Source organism: Salvia hispanica, chromosome 2 (genome assembly GCF_023119035.1).
Source record: "Salvia hispanica cultivar TCC Black 2014 chromosome 2, UniMelb_Shisp_WGS_1.0, whole genome shotgun sequence".
NCBI classification, from domain to species: Eukaryota; Viridiplantae; Streptophyta; class Magnoliopsida; order Lamiales; family Lamiaceae; genus Salvia; species Salvia hispanica.
Genome location: NC_062966.1, coordinates 28,518,342 through 28,530,100, shown reverse-complemented (window position 1 = coordinate 28,530,100; position 11,759 = coordinate 28,518,342). Strand labels below are relative to the sequence as shown.

General features: G+C 36.5%; 1 protein-coding gene across 1 annotated transcript; it reads right to left on the bottom strand.

Moving 5' to 3' along the window:
- Positions 1-3,805: 3,805 nt before the first annotated feature.
- On the bottom strand, positions 3,806-7,152 carry LOC125203219 (benzyl alcohol O-benzoyltransferase-like). Its single transcript, XM_048101529.1, has 2 exons — positions 6,703-7,152; positions 3,806-4,906 (listed from the first exon to the last, which is right to left on the bottom strand). The coding sequence occupies exons 1-2, from the start codon at positions 7,150-7,152 to the stop codon at positions 4,004-4,006; spliced, it is 1,353 nt and encodes a 450-aa protein (XP_047957486.1). The 3' UTR covers positions 3,806-4,003.
- Between the last annotated feature and the right edge of the window lie 4,607 nt (positions 7,153-11,759).

The following is an 11,759-nucleotide window of genomic DNA, read 5'->3' as shown; positions in this document are numbered from 1 at the left end:
CCTATATCTATCAGATGTGATAGTGCTGCTACCTTGGCTAAGGCATATAGTCAAGTGTATAATGGAAAGTCAAGACACTTAGGTGTTAGACATAGCATGATTCGTGAACTTATTTTGGATGGTGTGATATCTGTGGAGTTTGTAAGAACTCATGACAACTTAGCCGATCATTTAACCAAAGGGTTAAGTAGAGATCTTGTGTACAAATCGGCTATAGGGATGGGATTAAAGTCCACTACAAATCTCTGATATTAAGATACCCAATTCCCATTTAGTATGACACTAGATGCAGAATTCAATGTGGAAAACTTAATGTTGGAGATTGGAACACATTTGAAAATCGTCCCAAGGTATGTGTTCGGACCTACAAGTTAAGGAGGTTGAATATATAGATTCTTAATAGTTCTTTTGAAAAATTGCAAATGTAGGTGCAAGAATAAAGGAGCTACCTATATAAGCATGAAGTTTAGCCGCTTCAATGTTAATTAACTTTTGGATTGATTCTTCCAAACTTTAAATTGAGTGGGGCGGAGGGCTATATTTGTTGGAGAACATGGTCAAACTGGAAATTTCCATTTGAATCAATAGAACAGTAAATATTGGGAAGAAAGATGAAGTAAAAGTGTTTCATGTATTAATTCATTCAACTTGACGGCTGATTCCATTGTAGTGTCACTATATATACTATGCTAGAGAAGAGACTAGAATCAATTCAAACCCTAGCATGACTATGAGACAAACAAGCTACAAGACAAATTATTTTAACTGAAAATTTAAAGCAAATCAGTTCCAAGTATACTAGGTGCCACGAGCTCTCTCCAGCTGTAAATCAAGGTACTCCAGTCAAGCTTTCTTTCCAGATCGGATTGACTAATTCAGGACTTGTGACCTTGCATGCTTCTGCATGATTCTTCTTCAGCTCCAACACATGATTAGTTGCAAGTTCTTTATTCTTCATCACTTCATTCTTTGAGCTTGATTTGATCTCGTTAACACTTCCCCTCAGTTCAAGCGTGGATGAGGGACAAATGCTCATTTTGTTTCGAATACGCGAGAAGAATTGGTATCCCAACGGTTTGGTTAGAACATCAACAATTTGATCTGTTGTAGGAACATATCTTAGTTCCAATCTCTTTTCTTTAACTTTGTCTCTCACAAAGTGAAGATCAAGCTCAATGTGTTTAGTTCTCGCATGGAGAACTGGATTACTTGCCAAGGCTATGGTACTCATATTATCAACCCACACTATGGGAATTCCTAAGAGTTCAACTCCCAATTCATCAAGAAGGGAAGTTATCCAGGTTACTTCACACACAGCTTGTGCCAAGCTTCTATATTCGGCTTCCGTACTGGATCTTGACACAACGGATTGTTTTTTTGAACACCAAGATATCAGATTCTTACCAAAATAAACACACTAACCACTCACTGATCTTCTATCATCCATGTCAGCAGCCCAATCCGAGTCAGAGAAGGCAATTAACTTGAATTCAAATTTCTGCACATGAAGGCCATAGTCCACTGTACCAGCTAAATACCTCAATATTCTTTTTACGGCTTTCCAATGTGTATCAAGTGGTGAAGCCAAAAATTGACTTACCTTATTCACACAAAAACTAATTTTTGGCCGAGTTATAGTAGCATACTGCAAAGCTCCAACCGTGCTCCTGTAAAGTTTTCCATCCAAGGAGGGATCTCCTTTACTTTTAGAGAGCTTGAGGTTAGATAGCATTGGAGTGGGAAATGGTTTAGAGTCAAGCATTTTGACCCTTTCCAATAGCTCTCTGATGTAGGACCCTTGGCTCAAGTGAAGGCCTTGAGCTGTATAAGCAACCTCAACTCCAAGAAAGTGCTTCACTTCCCCTAGATCTTTTAAGGAAAACTTATCACTAAGCTGAGAGATAATAGTCCTGATAGCAGATGGAGAGGATCCAGTGATGAGGATATCATCAACATAAATAAGTAGATATGTGATCTCTTTGCCATAGATTCTGTAAAAGAGAGATGTATCTGCTTTTGACTGAGAAAAACCAAGAGCCAAGAGAGTTGACTGTATAGTAAGAAACCAGGACCTTGAAGCTTGCTTCAAGCCATATAGAGACTTGTTAAGTTTACAAACAAGAGTTGGATCACCTTGCTCAAATCCAACCGGTTGCCTCATGTAAATTTCTTCCTCCAAGTCATTGTGCAAAAATGCGTTGTTAACATCTAAGTGAGTTATCTTCCAACCAACTGAAATAGCTATAGATAAGATCAAACGAATGGTTGTAGGTTTAACAACTGGACTGAATGTTTCAGTAAAATCAAAGACAGGCTCTTGTGAAAATCCTTGAGCAACAAGTCTTGCCTTGTGCCTAGCTATGCAACCATCAGCATGCTTTTTGATCTTGAATACCCAAGTATTCCCTATGAGATTCTTGCCAGGTGGAACATGAAGATGGATGCTCAGAGGGTAAATCATTTGCTGGTGAGGAATTAGGAGTGATAAGGAAGGTAGGTGAGTGATTAGCATATATATTTGGAGATATATCAAGAGGTAGTGGTGTAGGGGTCGGAGATGTGCTTGAGTGAGAAGAAACAGTTTGTAGAGAAGTCTCTGAAGGGACATGAGTAAGTCGAGGAGAGGCTGCTGGTGGGGGTGGGGGTGGTGATGCAGATGAGGGAGTAGAAATTGGATTTAAGGCAGGAACCTTGAATGGAAAAACATTTTCATCAAAGATTACATCTCTTGTGACTATAACTTTGCCAGAGGGGAGTAATAATGATGGGAGTAGAAAAGGTTAAGAATTGAAAGAGTAAGGATAGTAAGAAGAGCCTGGGATCAGAGCCTAGGCTCATCCTAGGCTCTGATACCATGTTGGAGAACATGGTCAAAGTGGAAATTGCCATTTAAATCAATAGAACAGTAAACATTGGGAAGAAAGATGAAGTAAAAGTGTTTCATGTATTAATTCATTCAACTTGACGGCTGATTCCATTGTAGTGTCACTATATATACTATGCTAGAGAAGAGTCTAGAATCAATTCAAACCCTAGCATGACTATGAGACAAACTAGCTACAAGACAAATTACTTTAACTGAAAACTTAAAGCAAATCAGTTCCAAGTATACTAGGTGCCAAGAGCTCTCTCCAGCTGTAAATCAAGATACTCCAGTCAAGCTTCCTTTCCAGATCGGATTGACTAATTCAGGACATGTGACCTTGCATGCTTCTGCATGATTCTTCTTCAGCTCCAACACATGATTAGTTGCAAGTTCTTTATTCTTCATCACTTCATTCTTTGAGTTTGAGTTGATCTCATTAACAATATTCACCTTCAAATTTTAACTAATCCTCTTTAATTGATTTGATCTTTTCAATTTCTGAACCAAATTAATTTGAATGGATTCATTTGTACAAGGTAATACCGCATCACTTCTTCCATCGCACGAGAATATAGGCATGGTGTTTTTTAAATATGTCCCTTAAATTTGATTTTTTTTTTCGAAAAACGGGTAAGAAAACGGCTATATTTTTGGGAATATGAAATATTTTTTTCATTTTTCAGGATTATTTTCAATTTTTTATGAATTTAAGAAAAATTAAATATAATGAAATAAAAATGAGCGCAGAGGCGCCACGTAGGCGTGCTCTTGCTAACGAGCAGGGTCGTGCCGTCAGCAAAAGCACAGCGGCTGGCACGGTACTCGCCGCGCCGACGGCACGGCGGGTGCTCTTGCATAAGAGCACTGCTGCGGATGGTCTAAGCATAAGTTTAACACGTGTTGGTAACAATTTTATCATATTTATAATTAGGTGTATCAAATTACAATGCAGAACACAACAATTTATACTCCACTAAAAACATGATACAATATTTATGAGTTTAATTCTACTATGCTGTGAACTAAAAAAATACAAGTGCATATTAATATAGTTATTTCTGATTACATGCGGTTCGATTCTCTTTCATGATTAGATATAATTGCAACGTGGCCAAGACATTTTGAGCTTGAGATGTATCACAAGGATGAAGACGTTGGAGCAGTAGCCATCATGACCCGAAGATGTTTCTCGAAGACATTCATGGATTCGAGAGGTAGGCTAACCGGAACCACAAAACCATCCTTTAACCCTAAGTACCAAGTCACTTGCATATTAAAGTTGGACAAATAATTGACTTTAGACGCCCCACCGTACGCCGCCGTGCCCCACCCAACATCCATCTGCTTGTAACCCACGTGCGTCAAATTCGACACGAGATAAGTGTTCGTCTCCGTCAAATTAGGGCGACCTCGCATCACCATCAGACCCGCCACCGACCTCAGGTACTCACCACTCGCTGCTTCGCGCTTTGCCTTTGTAACCAACTCCACCGCGTATTCCAGCGGATTCTTTGACAATTCACCGGCGGTTGTCACTGCCACCGGCAATGCTATAGCGTTGCCGTAGTACCCCACCGGAAGCGGCGGCTTTATTTGCCTTCTGTTATCCACAACTCCTATGAATCTAACCTCTTTGTCGGGTTTGAGGGAGCGAGCGATTGTCAGGCAGCGCCACATGCAGCCTGCCACGATTTCGAATTTGGAGCAGCGCTGGAGGTGTGGCGGTAGGCTGCGGCGCAGGGCGGAGATTTCCGCGGAGCTGAAAAGGAAGGAGCGTTCCAATATCTGATTATCTAGCGGGATGTGGGGTCCACCACTTGTGCCAGTTGTGACGTCATATTCACGGTGCGCGAACGACAAGCGCGGCAGCTGGGGGGCTGTGAGAAGATGCCGTTCCCAAACTGGTCGAATAGAAGGGGACGATGCTCCGCGGGCAAGTTCACCCACGGCGGACATAAATTGGGAAAGGTCGGTACCATCGCACATTGCGTGATTGAAACAGTTTGAAAATATAAATCCCCCACATTTTAGTCGTGTAACCTGTACAAGTCTTTTTAATTGAACAATTCGGTTTGGATTTTGGGAAATGTAAAGGAAAGTCAGCGAAAAATTGGTTGAATATAGATCTTACTTTTGTATATACACGGTTCTTTGACAACTATTTTAAATTGATAACTAACAACTATGTTTATTAATAACCTATGTTATGAATGTTAACTCGAAGACATTTGTATGTATATATCTCAAGTATATATAGTTGACATACAGATGTTTTTGTGTTGACATCCATAACATAGGTTGTTGACATAGTTGTCAGTTATCAATTTAAAATGGTTATCAACTAATTATAATGCTATACTATCAAATGACTCATTTTGATTAGACACTGATTTTATTAAATAATTTGACTTTGCATAGAAAATGGATAAGTAAGAGTAAAGAAATGTGGGGTCCACTTATTGTAAATAGGAAAAATAATGAATTTTAATTGTGGATTCTTGAAAATGACAAAACAGGTTATTTAATTGTAGATGAATGGAATATTAGTTTTATACTCACTCCGTTTCATAAAATATGAACTTTCGAAGGGAACAAATTATTAACATAATCGATAGAGTAGAGAGATATAGAAAGAAAAAGTGTCGAAGTATTGTCAATGGAGAATAAGTCACACCTCATAAGTGAGGAAACAATTTCCGAAAATAGAAAATTCATTATTTAAAGGGATATATTGAAATAGAAAGTTCATAATTTGAGGGGAAATGAGTATACCTTATGTGAGCACTACCCTCGTTTCATGCACTTTAACGTTATCAATTTTGTTTTATATATTCCCCCCGTCCCACAAAAATATGTGCACTTTCCATTGTCGTCCGTTCCCCAAAATATGTGCATTCCATTTTTGAAAAGTTATATCAATTTAATATTGTAGGTCTCACTATCCACTAACACTACTTTAACTTCCATTCTACTCCTCTCTCTTACTTTACCAATTTTATCTTAATTCTCGTGTCATCTCATCCGCTCATATTTTTATGGGACGGAGGGAGTATTTAGTTTGATTCTATACCTTCGAAAATATTATTGGCATTTTTTATTTTAAAAATTTAATAAAAAATCAAAATGAGATTTGTTCCTTTTCTCTATAACTACATGTGAATGAATAAAATATTGTATCAAGCTTTGATTTTTATGAATTTTACTCCCTCCGCTTTTTAAAAATGGCAACTATTTTCATTTTGGGCCGTTCCTTAAAAATAGAAACTTTAGAATCTTTCTATTTAAGACATGGACCCCACAGTCCACTAACTCCACTTTCACCACTTTTCTTCTTCCTCTCTCTTACTTTACTCATTTTTCTTATCCTCTCTCTTACTTTACCAATTCTTCTCACTTACTTTACCAATTGTGCATTAAAACTCGTGCCGTTCTATTTTCTTAATACGAGGGAGTATAAAATATAAAATGTCAATAACATTTTTTAATGTTTCAGAATCAAACTAAATTATATAAAACAAAATAGACAACATTAAAACTGCATGAAACGAGAGTGGTGTTCAGATAAGTTATGTAGCATATCATTTCCCCTATCCTAAAATGTAAGGTATGGAGTGCCAAAAATATATGTAGTCCTATTCTAAAATTGATTTGTGGTAGGAGTAACCAACCCTGAGATACATATTATCGGTCCTAATTTCATTAATTTGTACTCCCTCCGTTCCATGTTAATAGAATCATATTACTATTTTAGAAAGCTCCATTTTTAAAATTAATCACAGTACTAATGATTTACATAACATTCTCCTGTCTTACTAAAATGATAAATATTAATGTACCTGAATGAACATAAGTGGAATATCAAACAATACTCCTTGGTTGTTTGGCACATCAAGAGTAATGTCATCACAGTTGGGGAAGGGTGGATAAAGGGCATCCTCTCCGAAATGTTGTAGCGTCACATCCGCATCGGCCTCGACGAACACTACCCCTTGGCCAGTGCATTCGACCACGAGCTTCCGACCAGTGTGTTCCCTCAACCGCCCGGCCAACGGGTAGTAAAAGACCAAGGCTTTGGCAATAGCCTCACGAATAATCTTCACTGGATCTTTCCCTTCCATGGACGGATTCTTTTTGTAGAAATTCATTGTTGTGACATACATTCGGAGGAAAGTTTGATCATCTATATCAGAGAGATGTTTGAATTCATGTGGTGTGGACTCTGCTGGACAAAGTAGCTCGGGTGTTTTTCTGGTAACACTCAATGATGATCTTTCGGTTGGCGCCATTATAACATGCTTTGGAACAAAACCCCTAATTGCATATATATAGTAGAAAGAGATGGTATTACTTGCGTTTAAAAATTTTAAGATAACCACAATTTAGGAGACAGAGAGTCTTCCTAAACTGAGGATATTTATTTTTATCTTTTTTTTACTAGGACGCTCTCAGTCTCATGCATTTGCGCTCCTTAGTTTTTATTGGAACACGACCAAGAATGAGGACGCTATTTAAAGCGTTGGAAGTATATTTAGACAAACAAATTAGTATTCTTAATTATTTTTAAAAATATTCTTTTTTTTTTCTTTTTTACATTAGACAAACAGTCAAAAAACAATCAAATGTGGTCAACTTTTGATATGTTTTGAAACTTTGAAAACCACTATAAAAATCATGAAGTTAGGATTTGTTTACAATTATCTTACATAAAAGTTGTTTTGGTAAAATCATAGTAAGTGATATGACAGCCGAAAATTTATATGTGGACATATTGAACAATGTAGTCTATTCATAAAGAAAATAATTTATTAAAAAATATGAACTACTCCCTCTATTCCAATAAATATGAAATGTTTGTTTTTCGGCACAAGATTTTATATAGTGTTGTTTTGTGAGTTAAAGAAGAGAGAGTAAAGTAAGAGAGGAAGAAAAGTAGAGATAAAGTTATTCCTATTTTAAAAAATGTTTCATTTTTAATGGGACAATCCAAAAAGAAGAAAACGTTTCATTTTTAATGGGACAGATGAAGTATTATATTACATCAACCAGAGTATATATTATGGGACAATCGAAAACTCTATCATTTTATTTTCAAAATTACGAGACAAACCAAAATTTAACTAAATTTCACGATATTTCTTTTTGTTACTATATGTTATAAAAACGACGGAGGTAGCCCACTAAACACTTTTTAGTACTATGTAATAATGCTGTACCTAACCAAAGACGGAGGTAGCCCACTAAACACCTTTAAGTTTCGTCCTATAATAGATGTCATATTTGGGGATTGACACGAGATTTTAGCAGGTGTTGTTTCATGTGTTAAGAGCAAAGAGAAAATAATATATTTATATTAATGTAAGAGAGAACTTTTTTTAAAAATAGATAAGTGACATCTTTTATGAGACAAATTAAAAAGGAAAGTGTGACATTTATTATGAGAGGAGGAGTAGTACGTAATAATGTTGTACCTAACCAAAGATGGAGGTAGCCCACTAAACACTTTTTAGTAGTACTATATGTTATAATGTTGTACCTAACCAAAGACGGAGGTAGCCCACTAAACCTATTGAATATTTTAAAATGAATAATATATGTAGTATATTTAATACTTTTAAATTAAAACTGGTTCAATTAAATTCCCTTTTTAATGACAAAGATTTTACCGTTATTTCATTTTCTTGTTCAGTTTTCTTTATCAAATGGGTGAATTTAGAACTATAGTATAATTGTATCAAAGATCGTTTTGTTATTTCTTTAATTCCATCTTTTAAAAATGAAAACTTTTGAAACTGCATGAGTTTTATTGCACCGATTAGTAAAATAAAAGAGAGATAAAAGAAAATTTCTTTGAAATGGAATGTAGAATGAATCTCACCTTATTCGAAAGAATTTTTTCCTTAAAATTGAAAGTTTATAAGAGACAAATCAAAGTAAAAATAATTGCTACAAGTACTATAATTTGAGCAAATATGTCTAGACAATCTAGTTCATAGCTGTTCCGTTACGAATAATTCCGCAACGACAACGAGGGCGAGAGATTCGCCGGATAAGGGTCCGTTCGCAGAGATAAATCTCCGTTGAGCAACCGAGATTCCCACGCCAACTAGGGTTTGGCCGTGGAGAAGAAACTTGACGAAAAATAAAGTGCAAGATATTTAGGAAATTTCTGATATATTGATTGATTGTATCAACACACAGAATCCCTATTTATATATCTAAGGGTCCTAGGTTTGGTTCGACTCGATCATACCGGCAAAGAACCAAAAAGAAAACCCGGCATAGAGCTTATAATTACGCTCGACTCAAAATATGAATTAAATAAGTCCGAAATATAAATATTCGTCAAAATAATAAAAATGCTAAATCTCTCGACACACAAAGTCTCCAAACATCACAGGCTTCTTGGATTGCCTCTTCGGTCTTCCATCTCCTCTCAGCTCTACCTCCGTCCCTTCCTTCTCCGCACTCCAGTCGCGTCCTTGCTACGCCATTCTCATTGGTAGTTTGTATCACGGAAGTGTCAGTCACCGTTATTGGAGTTATTGGGGCAGCACTCGTATCATGTTCTGAGCTCGAACAACTATATATTGTTGTAAATCTATTACATTGGCTAGTCTTGAAGCAAACTGACTGTTACACTACCTAACTAATTAACGTGAAGCCATATAATTTTGACCACTTTGCTGGAAATTGGAAATTATTAACTGATTGTGAATTTATATTTTGAATAGGAAGCAAATTTAAATGGCCCCGTACCTAGCCAACCCTGGATATGCAGATAATTAACAACACATTCTCCTATTAATGAAAATTATCTTATAAATAATTATCTTAGCACTTAATTAACCCTAGTTTTGCGGATAATTAACAACACATACTACCAAAAAAAGTTAATTTAGTACTCAGCCATTCCTGGCCATTGCCAACCCTAGATTTGTTGATAATTAATTAACAACATGTTAAATTCTCTAAAACATTATCCCACGTCGACTTGGTGATGATCCAATCTAATCTATATAAGTGTGGATAACCCTCCCCCTTAGGCCTTATTAAGCCGTTTAAGGGGTGAGTGACTCATTTCTAATACAACAAATGCTCCCATATAAAATTTAACTGATCTTAACACATTTCAACTGATTTTTGAAATATTTTTTCGTTCGCATTTAGCATTTTCAGAAGCATTATTTACTCCATTATTAAAAATGCATCAATCTCATTGGTGCTTAACGAGCTTGATGTGTTTCTACACGTTAGGAAAAAAATCATTTTATCTTGGTCAACTATGTTACCCGATCAATACAGAATTTTAAACGCATAACCAAAAGAATTAGGTCATTCTAAAAGAACAACTAAGGATATTTTTAATTCGTTTTTAGTCAGTTATAGGATATTCAGATTTTAAAATGACCTTGGTCGTTTTTAGATCGTTTAGTTCATCTTAAGATTTGAATTTCCTATTATGAATTGAAAACGAAGTAAAAGTGACCTTAGGTGCTCTTTTAAAATGATCTATTTTTGGTTTTAGGTTATACATTTAAGGAAGTGTATTGACTAAATTTAGCACAACCTACTCTAAATATATGAACAATAACTAAAATTATAAAATTTTAAAAATATTTTAATTACTAAATATAATAATTTTTTATTTATAATATTCAATAAAAACATTAAAAATACATGAGGAAAATATTTTTCTACATTACCAACTTGACGCAGCCTAGCCTGGCCTGGTCCACTTACTAAGTCGGCTGAGCTGGACTTGGTCTGAATTCATACGAATCCCAGCTCAACCCACTTCGATGGAAGACCTAGGTTGGGTTGAGTTGGCCTAGCCCATTTGACAACCTGTGGGTGGCATGACTTGTATGGTTCTTATAAATATAAGAGATTATTGGAAGAGATCCCATTACCATGAGGAAACCTGTGGGTGCCATGACTTTTGTTATTTCACCTTTTGTTAACCTCTATGGCTGTATGGTTGATTGTATGAATGCCAGTGTGGTCATGCTCCTTCATTTCCCTTCAGGTACCTACATGGCATGGAGCTATAGTATAAAAAAATAACTCACACTCCAAAACATTCTTCTCTTAAAACATTTTTCTCTCACATAGAGAAAAATAAGATATACTTAAGTTCTGTGAGTCAAAATTTTGGTATTAAGTGGAGAGAATAAAGTAGAGATAAAAGTGTTTCTTGCAACTCTGCCCCTCCAGAACCATCTGTGATACTCTTCTAGACATATAAAAGTGTTTCTATTTTTAGTATTGGATCATACTAGATGACACAAACAAAAAAGGAAAATTGATAATCTTCAATAGGACGGAGGGAGTATTTGATACTAGATGACATTGTAGTGTGATATAACATTGAATGAATTACAGTAAAACAATTACTTCTTGCTGGATTAAACAAGGTTCGAAATCTCAGTGATTATTTGTTTCGTAATCTATTTAAATTTTAAGGTACATAGCATATGGTGTTGGTCACATAGATGAAGGTGTTGGAGCGGCAGTCATCATCACCCGAAGATGTTTCTCGAATACTTCCATGGATTTGAGAGGTAGGCTAACCGGAACCACGAAACCGTCCTTAAAGCCCACGTACATAGCTGCTCGAAGATTATCGGTCGCCCAACCATACGCTGCCGGCCCCACCCAACATCCATTTTCTTGAACCCCACGTGCGTCAAATTCGTCACCATGTAAGTGTTCGCCGCCGTCAAATTAGGCCGATCTCGCATCACCATCAACTCCACCGCTTAGTGCAGAGGATTCTTTGATAGCTCGCCTGCGTCGTTATTGCCACCGGTGCCGCTGCAACATTGCCGTAGTACGCCACCGGAAGCTGCGGCTTTATTTTCCTCCGGCTATCCATGACGCCTATGAATCTAAT